An 11,546-nucleotide genomic window follows, 5' to 3' on the forward strand; every position below is an offset into this window, starting at 1 on the left:
TTTACCTACTTTCTTCAAGTTATTAATTGCCCTCATTATGAACTATTGTTGTTGGGAATTGGCAATAAAGATACATAAAAGCCTCCGAAATCTATATGCAGCATTTCCAAAAGAATTTCCTTCAAAATTATTAATTTTAAGAATACATAATTTGGTGAGAAATTTTCTATTAAAAGGGGAGAGAAATATAATATTCCCACGGTTTTAATTTATATGACACACTTTCCTTATTAGTCCATTTTAAAGAATTCCAAAAATGTCGCAATCGAGTAAATACCTCTACGGACGAATGGATCAGATCAACTCGGAAAATGGAAAGATTTGTACAAGTTATAAGTTTTGTCACCACTTTGTGAGAAATCGTTAGGTATGAATATGTTAGATACCTGTGACTCGATTGGTGAAACAATATCTCTTCCCCAAAAGGTACATATTTTAATATTTAAAAATAATTTAACTTTAAAATTTTTATTTACCCATTTTACTCTTAATGAGAAGATTTTATAGCTACATAAGTCATTATCCCACAAAGCTTTTACCTCTTAAGCTTTTAGAACCATAAATTTTAATAATTTTTTTTTCTCTTAAACTTTGTACCGACTCAAAATACCTAATATAAATTGATACATCGAGGGAGTACTTGAAATCCTATAAAACGACACATATATAAGGCTACTGACAGGAGGTTTAAATGTTTGAATTGCGTATATGCAGATAATTAATTATGTCTATTCTGAAATTGAAGGATTTGATGTTGTTCAATCCTACTATAACTTAACAACCAAAAAGCTTTGTGTCAAACTTCAGCTAGTTCGAATTGGCCATGGGTCAACCTCTGACACCCTACCCATTACAATAGGAGCGAGTTCGCCCATCAACCAACTTTGCACTCTAACACCTCACACCATTATTACAATAGGAGTGGGCTTGCCCATCAACATACTTTGCCAAGAGGCGGCAAGATTGTGATAGACCTTAGCACAAACCTATTTAAATAATCATGTCTATTTTGAAAATTATACTTGTTCAAACAGGCTATGTACGTTAACTGTTTTATTTTTTTTTTTAAAAAAATAGAATTGAAAAGAGATAATAATATCAATTTTATCCTACATTGACATGTCACGCCTCGAACCTTGGCCTGGACGTAACACGGTCTCGGTGCCTGACTACATGTGACCGAGCGAACCAGCTGGCTGGCTGAATCAATATGTGATATCATAACATACTGAATGCTGAAGATAACCTAACACATGCTGATATACTTGTTTGACCAAAAAGTGTTAAACTTTTCATTAAACTAACTAATGAGTAAACATGGGGTGAATCCTAGTTAAACTTAATAAATTCTAGATCTAAGATTTAGAAAGATCCGGGGGAGAAGATCTTGTTCGAGAATAATGAATATCGAGTGCGTGTTCAATGATTGTCAACGCGTGTTATAGTAAGAATATGCAATAAATGTAGATAATGGCAATAAATGTAATAAAGAGGAATTTATCACCCAAATGTTAGATGACTTGCGTGATTCTTCTTCCTGACAGCAACGTGGGATAATGGTAAATTAGGATGGATGAGGAATCTTTGGATCTTGTAAACAAAAAGTGAACAACGTGTGTTGAGCAACAGAATCAGTGAACAAGACAAGCCTTTTTGTATATTCTTTATAGTCAACTCTTTACAAGTGCTGTTATCAAAAAGTGAAGATCCCCCTTTTGTTCTTTACCTCTTCCTATTTATAAGGGATAACCCCAAGAAACCCTAAAAAGTACCATAAAGAATATCCAATGGAATATTCCTTATATCTATTGCTAAACTATCCTACCGTTGCTTCCTTCCCCCCTTTGCTTGACCTCGGCAATAATCCTTCTTAAGACGACTCCTCGCCATTGTGCCGTGGTCGGGTCTATCCTCGACCATGTTTATTTGCAGTTATCAAGCCGCCCAAATTTAGACCAATACAATACTGAAAGTCTGAATGATATAAATCAAAGTGTGAAAACACTTATACAAGTCTGAAACATATTTGTAGTCAACATTGCTTAACATGAAAAGCTTGTGACTCTATCTAACTGTTACTCTAGTCTATGAAGTACTGAAAATACTGAGCGGCTGAAAATATTAAAGACTGTAAGGTAACTATAATGCCCCGAAAGAACTGGGGCTCACCAATTAGCTGGTACGAGAATCTTAGCGCTTTGAATCGTCAACTTGAAAATAGTTACCTGCATTGTGAGATGCAGGCCCCGGGCGAAAGGGACGTCAGTACATTTGAATTTTAATGGTATGTAAAACAACTGAATGAAAGAACTATAAATGCTGAAACTGAAACGGAGCTAATAACTGAGAACTAGTAACAAAAAACTGAAATAATAACTGCTGAAACTGAAACTGAAATGATAACTAATAATTGATAACTGAAATGATAATTGATAACTGGTAACTGAAATGAACAAAGAAAGTTATAAGGATATGAATACTCCCTCTTCTAAATGATGAACCACCTGTTTATCTGAATAAATAAACTACGGCCTCAGGCCCAATATATATGTGCACAAACTGTGGCCTTGGGCCCAAGTATACGTATACATAACTGTAGCCTCAGGCCCAAAGATGCATAAAATATAAACTGCGGCCTCAGGTCCAAATACAGGTGTTCAATATTTAGGGATTTAAAACCAGGAACTGAAAATCATACTACAATACATGATACTGAAATACTAAATCACACTAAGTTACATGATACTGGAATACTGAGTAGGACTAGACTGAGACATGTATTCTTGAACTGATTGTGAACATTAGAACTTTAATATTTTATGACATGCTAAGTAATCTAGACTGAGACTCATGGGCATCAAACCCAAGTCTATATTGATTACGCACTGAGCTCACAACATCCAGAATTAAAGTTATGAACGAGTTATGAAGCTAAAGAATAGAAGTTCTGCAACTATTAGAGGAACTAGGCTTAACTATATTTTAGAGGTAATTAGTAACATCGTAAAAAAAACGTAGTTTAGGAAGAATCATTAACATTCCCAAACATAGAGAGTTAGCCTCACATACCTTAACTCTGGCCCTTTTTAAGAGTATCACGATGTTCGTCGCCTCTAAGTATTAGTGCTACTATTTGTTTATATATATATATATATATATATATATATATATATATATCAAACATAGGAATTCTATCAAACACTCTTTGGGCATAAAGTCTCATAGACCTCATTAATGGTATTTTCTTCACCCAATTCTCATTCTACTACTTCTAGGTGATACTACAATCCCAAATAGATGTAACTAACACCATTTCTCATCACGCAAATGATTATAATAATCTTAAGTCAAGAACCCAAAACCCTAGCATAGTTCTTATGGTTCTCTTTATCAAACCCATCTACTATTCTCCCAAAAACTCATCAATTCATAGCTATAAATTATAAGGGAGTAGAAACATTACCTTTTTGATGTCCAATCCTCTTCAATTCGAGTTTTAGGGTTTTTTTTCTCAACCATGATGCCTCGATCGAATATCTAATGATTGAAAGAATTTACCCATGTTAATAAGGTGTTGGAAAATTGAAATTAACTTAGAATCATCGTTAGAACTTACCTTGGATGATGGAGGGGCCTTGGGAAGTTGGGTTCTTGAGAACTACCCTTTCTAGAGCAAATGTACGTGTTCGGGATGGTAGGGAATGAGGCAGGGTTTAAATAAGTGTATGCATCCCAAAAATTGAGGAGAAAATAAAAGTAGCTTGGATAAATATCGTCGGTGCGGGGCATCATCCGGGGTGCCAAAATAAATGTGCAAGGCGCCATCAGAGGCGCCAAAATTACAGTGCCTTGCACTGTCAGGGGCGCTGAGGTAAATACCCTGGACAGTGCCTTGCACTGTCAGGGGCACTGAGGTTAATGCCCTGGACAGTGCCTTGCACTGTCTATGGCCGTGAGGTTTCATGGCCTTGTACTGTCTAAGGCTGTGATTTTTCATGGCCTTGCACCGTCTAAGGCTGTAAGATGGACCTCCCATAAACTTAGTTGATTCTATTGAATTTTATGTACCTCACTTTCTGTCTTGATTGCAAAATAACTGTTTCCACCCATACTCATCCCAATAAGACCTCACATGTCTAAAAGGTCACAATAATACCCATTTAACGCATCTATACCTAATCCGAATTTACGGAGTGTTACATAAAGGTGGGCGAAATCCTACACATACACGTGCCAAGTGTCAAATACTATCAAAGGCTTTAAGTATTATTTAAACGGAGTTACTTCCTTTTCGTTGGCAAATTTCTATTTCCATCCAAAATTTCACACCAATTCTTTTCATAACGTATCCCACATTACAAGGTCTTTGAAGCCTTTGTAAACTACCAATTGGATAACATACTTTTTCCTACTAGCCTAATATTGACAAGCTATAACAACAATAATATCTATATTGTTTGTTCAAAAATGTCTAAATAACCAGCGAAGTCAGGATTTAAAACTTACGAATTCGAGATTCTAATTCTTTTTAATTAACGGATTTTAAATTAATAATCTCACATATATTCAAGTGAATTTTTTAAGCGACAAGTATAGAATTTGGACCAAAATTATCGTGTTCGGCACGTAACCTACACATAGGGGTTGAAAAGCGGGGTGGGGTGGGTGTAGGGTGGGGGTGGGGGGGGGGGGGGGAAATTATGGGCGGATTAAAAACAGGTCGGCAGATAATATGGTATTATCCGTGACTTTTTGAATATGATCACTTTTGGGAGAATTCCTCGTCTCCCAAACTTGAGGAATTCCCTTGAGTATTTGCAAATGTAATAGTTAAACCCATTGGATTATCCAACTCGTTTTTTAGTGGATAATGTTGATGAATAACTATTTTTTTTAATCCATTTTGCCACCATTACTTACACGGTAGTTCCGTCCTTGATCCTGTAGAGTATAAAACACCCCAATCCCAACCAAGCACCCACAAACTAACTTCTACATCTTTCTCAACATGAAAGTTCAGAAAATGGAAAATGTTGTAATCTTGGTGATAGTCATATTAACATTGGTCCAATTCATGGTACAACCTGGACAAGCCACATTAACTTGTGGTGAAGTTGAAACTTCCTTGGCCCCATGCATCACTTATCTTACTCAAGATGTACAACCTTATCCTGCATGCTGTAATGGTGTCAGAAATCTCAAAGGGATGGCTCTAACAGTGACTGATCAGAGAACAGTATGTATCTGTCTCAAGAATGCTGCTAAGCGTTTCTCAAATCTGAAAGAAGATGCAGCTCAAACTCTTCCTCAGAAATGTGGGGTCAAACTTGACTTTCCAATTTCAAGAAGCTTCAATTGTGAACTGTTAGTTCTTTTCTTATCTCCATTTTTAGAGTTTAAAGTTTTATATACTGCAGTATAATAATATTTATCGTATCGAGTCACCTAAAAAATAATTATAGGTAATTGTCAATAAAAAATTCACTTTCTATACAGGTAACTAAACAACCTACTACCTGTATTGTTCTAGAGCAAGCATGGTTCACGCGGTAACCTGCACATTATAGTAAATGAAATAAAACTAAACTAAAATTAATAAAATTTAAATCTGTCACAAGAAGTGAAATTAAATAACCTAAAAGTTAGCAACAGACCTGCTACAGCATTGTAGTTTGATAATGCAAAGATTCTTTTGCTGCAATAAGTATATACAAGGTAAATCTTTTTTTTTTCTTTAGTTTTATTCTCCTTACTTTTTTGTTTGTTTCGTTTCCTGGGTTATGTATATTCCTTTTAAATGATATTTGCTAGTTGCTACATTGATTTTCAAGTATGTTGTCGTTTAGTCAATGCTTAATTATTTTTAGCTTTGCTAATATTCTTCTACCTTCTCTTTTTTCTTCTTTTACAGCATCAGCTAAATGGGAGGCCGCTGGAGATTCTTCATTACTATTCCATACAGAAAATAATTTGCATATCTGCTTTTAAACTTGTTAACATGATTTGCATTTAACCTCAAATATGGTGAAGCAATGTAGAAGAGAAAAAAGGAAATTATTAAACTGGCCAGGTTTAATAAATTATTTTAGTTTATAGAACAAGGAGGCCACTTTGGTTAATTTTTTCCCCAGTAAATCCTTCCAGTTTATTGTCAAAAGGCCTATACTAAAAATTATAATGCATTTATGAGAAGGATTATAAATTGCTTCCTCCAAATTAAGGCACATTTGACGCCTTTATGCTAAATAACAAATAAATTACATTACAAGAGTCCACACATGGAACACTTAACTCCACAACGTTACATGCATAACATTTTCCTATACTAAGCGCGCATAGCATGTCCTTCAATGTCAACAGACACCATTAGAGAGCTAAATGTTGTATCTGTCACGCCCCAAAATGTCGGGCCTTGTGACCATCGACCGATACCCGACAAACCCTTCTCGCGAGCTAGCCAACCTTAATCATCATCCAAACATCGCATATACGTCACGAACCAAATCCCACTATAGGTTATGATGGCGCCCAACACTGTCGTTCGGCAAGCCAACAACTAAATCAAAACGTCAATATTAAATCCAAAACACATTCCAAAACAATTAAAGAATTAAAGAGTGAAAGTTTGTTCGTTTTAAATGTTTTAATGTGATCGAAAATAAATGTACAATTTAGCCTGTTCTAACTCCTCAAACCAATGCCAAACGATCCGAAACTAGTCAAACAACGTGCAAACCAATCAAAATATACGCAAAGACTCGTAATTTAGCAATTTATAATAATTTCCAACTCCACTCGAAAAGTCAACTATGTCAACCCCTGGGCCTCAGTGAAGATAAACATTACGTATAGCACCACAAATTCAAATATATAATTTATTCTCAATTCCATGTTCAATTTCGTGGTCAAAATCTAAAATTACCATTTCTAGATTTTCTTTCAAAATTTCACGATTTCTGTAAAATTTCATTTTTAAATCCATATATAATATATGTATTTGACTTACAACAAGTGAGAATAACTTACCTCACGATAGATGATGAAAATGACTCCTCCAAATCGCCCAAAAATCACCAAGCAAGAGAGAAATGAGTTGAAATGAGAAAAATCCCGACTTGGCTAACATATAATCTTCCCAGGTGTCCTTCTCCGCGATGCGGCATGTGCCTCACATTTGCAAATCACAAGCTCAGCTCCAACTCCAAATCCTTCTTCTCGATCGCGAGACCAGGCTTTCAAACGCGATGTCTTACCGGGTGATAAGTGGGGATTTTTTCTATTTATTAGCGCATTTTTGCTTTCGTTTTAGTCCAAAAGCATTTAATTGTGTTCCCAAAAATTGATGAAATATGCTTAATTGCAGGAGTATTGAAAAAGAGCCACTAAGATGAAATCCAACTCAAGAAGGAGCAATCTGAACTCAAGGACAAAAACAGGCACAGAAGCTCAAAGTGCGGACCGCAGAATATCATCTGTGGCCGCAGATTATGAAGACAAACTTATCAGAGGACTGTGAGAAGTGCGGTCTGCACATGAAATATGCGACCGCAGAAGCTAAGCAAGAGAAAAAGTTCAGAGAGTTTGCATATCAAGTTCAAAGAAAGTACCGCACAATTATTGTGCGACCGCAGAAGATCAGCTACGCGGCTGCAGTTGCATTTGCGCGGTCCGCAGAAGAGCCATGTGCGGCTGCACTCAGAAATGTGCGAACTACAGAAAAAGAGAGATGTGGCTGCGGTTCAGAATTGTGCAGCCGCAAGATTCAAATCCTGTTAAGCTAAAGCAAAGTGCGGACCGCACATGGAATTGTGCGGCCACAAAACCTCCAAAGGGCATTTTTGTCCGAAAATTCCAGCTTTGTATAAATAGAAGAGTTTCACCTTTTTAGGTCAAGTTTTGAATATCAGCAGCCATAGTAGACATTTTTCTTTACCCTCTTTAGTATTTTTTGCCATTTTGAGCTTTGTGGACATAGATTTCATTATTTTAATTATCATTATAGGTTTAATTATTATTTCTTCTTCTATTTCTTCTATTTTAAGCATGAGTAGCTAGATTCTCACTAGGGTTGTGACCCAACCCTAGAGTGTAAACCTAATAGGTGTTTTATTTATTGCTTGTTTATGGTTGAGTGTTTATTATTTAGCCTTGTTCTTGCTTTTAATTGTAGAATTAATGGTTGGAAATATTAGTTCATGCCTATTTGACTTGATCTCTACTTGAGAAAAGAGAGAATTAGTCTAGGAAAACTTGGCTAACAAAAAATTGGGTAATTCAAGAGATTGATGGTCCCAATTAAAGGGTTGAACCTAGAGATAGTAAAATCCGACTTGAGCTTTGTATCGACCGTTTTGCTCAATACCCTTTTGGACTTGAGAAAGCCAAATTGGGCAAAACCACTCTCTTACCGAGAGGTATTGAGTGAGTACTCGAGTGTTGATAGCTATAATACACCCGGACCAATAAAACAAGTTTTAAAGTCTACAACCCGTCAAGAAAACACCTAGGTGAAGGTCGTAGCCCTAGGCCTTTTATATCATTTGAAAAACAACAAAAACAATATCCTAGTTCTAATTCTTAGTTGGTAATCTTAGTTTAACTCAGACTTAAAAACAACCCAATTTTGTGGAAGTGCAATTTGAGATAATTCAAGCTCATTCACTAAAGTATATACTCCTAAATCCCATTTTAGCTCCCTGTGTAAAATTGACCCCGACTCCTTGTTGGGTATTACTATTGCATCGACTGTTTCACAACCTTAAATAGAGGTGTGACTTGGACGAGATCAATTTTTGGTGCCTTTGTCGGGGAGCTAACAACGGATTTAGCTATATATTTAGTTTTGTGTGTGAATTGTCTTCTTTTCCTTCTGTGTTATTGATTTTTGTGAGTCAATTGTAGGTGTAACAATGGCCCTCAACAATGATCAACTCGGAAACATGCCTTTGAGGGATGTGGACGTGGAAGATGACCAAGTTGAAGAGGTTCATAGAAGAGGCTGATAGCATCAAGACAACGTCCCAATTCCACCCTTACCTCCACCAAGAGCGGCTCCACACCGGGTGTTGCCGAATGAAGGGTATGCAAGTGCCATAGTCCCGCCCCACATTAGGGCGGGCAACTTTCAAATCACGAATGTAATGCTCACATTACTAGAGCATCGGGGACTCTTCACTGGGACTCCGAGTCAAAATGCATACAAACACTTGAAGGGATTTGTGGACACTTGTTGGGGGAGTAAACAAACAAACGTCTCCGAGGATGCTTTAAGGTTGATGCTATTTCCTTTCTCTCTAACGGGGAAAGCCTTGGATTGGTTAGAGAGATTGCTAAACCATTCCATCCATACATGTGATGAATTGGGGAAGAAATTTATTTCCAAGTTCTTTTCTCCCGGGCATATGGCTACTCTTAGAGACGAGATTCTAGTATTCAAACAAGAGCCCAATGAGCCGTTGCATGAAATATGGGAGAGGTAAAGAACAATGGTCAAAGAGTGCCCCAATAATGACATGACAGAGGCTATGATCCAACAAACATTCTATCGGGGGATCAATACTACCAATCAATGCGTGGTCAACCAACTTGTTGGTGGAAATTTCATGACAACGCCATATGCGGAAGCTTGTAAGATTTTATATGAGATGGCGGATACTTCATCGGTACGGCAAAGTAGAGCAAATGTTCCTCAAGGTGATCCGAATGTGATTTACCTACATAAAGAATTGCATGATTATGGTCAAGCCATTGCCGAGTTGACCACCACAATGAAGCAATTAGCCAAGGCTCAACTTCAACAAGTGCAAAGTCTTAAGAAAGTCAATGCCATTGTGAGGCCCCGTAAAATTTTTGGCTCATAAACCAGAATCTTGTGGTGTCGGCTTCGAACACAAGCTCGCCGCGGTTCAGAGCCTTGGTATTGATCTAAGCTTGTAAAAATCAAAAGAAATCAATTTTTCCAGAAAATGCTATTATGCGGTCAAGAATGCGGTCGTAGATCCGGTATGCGGACCGCATTCCTACCGCACAGTGAAGCAGTGGTTTGGTTAAAACTTGAGGTCAAGATGCGGTCCAAAATGCAACCGCATAATTGATATGCGGACCGCATTTCTACCGTAGAGTGGAACAGTAGAGTTGTCAAAATTAATGTTGAAAATGCGGTCTATTATGCGATCGCATAACAAATATGCGGACCGCATAGTCGTCGCATACTCTCCTTTAAATTTTGTGAATGTCAGTTCTGCGGTGCACTATGCGACCGCAGAACATGAATGTGGACCGCATTCCTGTCGCAGACCCAAACAGAATCCTCAGAGTTTTGGGGGCAATTCTGCGGTCCAATCTGCGGACCGCATTTCAACTCTGCAATCGCAGAATGCGACCACAGATCTTGCTCGGTTTCTATTTTTCTAAATTTTAAAACCCGACCCCTTTTGTAATAAAACACCCAACCCCTCATTCTTTAACGATCTTCTACACAAAATAAGAGAGAGGAAGAGAGGGTCTTGAGAGAGAAAGTCATCTCCACCAAAATTTGATTCTTCAAAAGCTATCCGGGCCGGGAAATCTCAAACTTATCTTCATCCCCTTTCTCTTGCAGGTAAAATCCCTAACCCTTTTCATTGAATTTCAGGTTTAAATTAAGGGGGGGGGGGAATCTCATGCATTAGTTCTTGGAAATAATGGCAAAAATTGTGCATGCGTGTTTATTAAAACCTAAAACCTAGTGGGGGTAATTGGGTGGGAGCAAAGATTTATGCAAAGAAAGGATTGATAACCTAAGTATGTTCGGGTAGTGGTTTTGAACCTTGAATTCTAAGTTACGAGTATTAATTTGTGCACTATATTGCCGTTGCTAGATTTTCGGTGAATTGGAAGTAGAAATTAAAAAGGGATTCAACTCCAGGTATGTATGGCTAACTTTAACCTTTGTAAAATCGCCCTGCTTGGTGTCCAAATACTTGGTATGTGATACCTTCATGGATTAGTTGTGAAGTTAAACTCGTGTGAGTAGTATGTGTTTCCTTGTGTAAACCATTTGTGAATTCATGTCAATGTTGTGCCTTAAACGTTGTTGGTTAAGACGTCCGATATGGTTGTGTAAGTAAATGGCAATAAACCAAGTTGTAATTGCGAATGTGTTATGTGGTAAGAACAAGAGGTGCAATAGGACAAATCTCTCAGCTTTAAATACCCGACCAAAAGGTGCGCTACCAAGTGATACAGTAGTGAACCCGAAGGGGGGTAACAATCTAGTGATGGCGGTTACAACTAGGAGTGGAAGAGGCGTGATGTGCATGCCTCGGTTGAGAATCAAGTTGTGAATGATGAAATTGAGTTGCATGATAATGATGCACCTTTGAATGTTGACAATGGTGGTTGAACCAATAGTGACAAAGGATGTGCGGATTGATATTGTGATGAGGCCCGGGTAGAGACTCAAGATACCGTGAACCCGTCTTAGGGAACACATTATTGATATACCCGAGCCCGCGGTGCCCAAGGCCAAGGCAACCCCTTGCCTAGACCACCTCCACTATCCTCAC

The 11,546-nt window shown here is 37.6% G+C and overlaps 1 protein-coding gene across 1 annotated transcript; it reads left to right on the forward strand.

Moving 5' to 3' along the window:
- The first annotated feature begins 5,004 nt into the window (after positions 1-5,004).
- LOC109244112 (non-specific lipid-transfer protein 2-like) lies at positions 5,005-6,167 on the forward strand. The gene is made up of 2 exons (XM_019411149.1): positions 5,005-5,364; positions 5,912-6,167. Exons 1-2 carry the CDS (start codon positions 5,009-5,011, stop codon positions 5,919-5,921), a joined length of 366 nt encoding a protein of 121 aa, XP_019266694.1. The 5' UTR covers positions 5,005-5,008; the 3' UTR covers positions 5,922-6,167.
- Positions 6,168-11,546: the final 5,379 nt, after the last annotated feature.

The sequence above is a fragment of the Nicotiana attenuata genome, unplaced genomic scaffold (genome assembly GCF_001879085.1).
Source record: "Nicotiana attenuata strain UT unplaced genomic scaffold, NIATTr2, whole genome shotgun sequence".
Lineage (NCBI taxonomy): Eukaryota > Viridiplantae > Streptophyta > Magnoliopsida > Solanales > Solanaceae > Nicotiana > Nicotiana attenuata.

Bases quoted from the DNA above. Each gene is read 5' to 3' on its own strand.
- LOC109244112 (XM_019411149.1), top strand. From the start codon at position 5,009: ATGAAAGTTCAGAAAATGGAAAATGTTGTAATCTTGGTGATAGTCATA.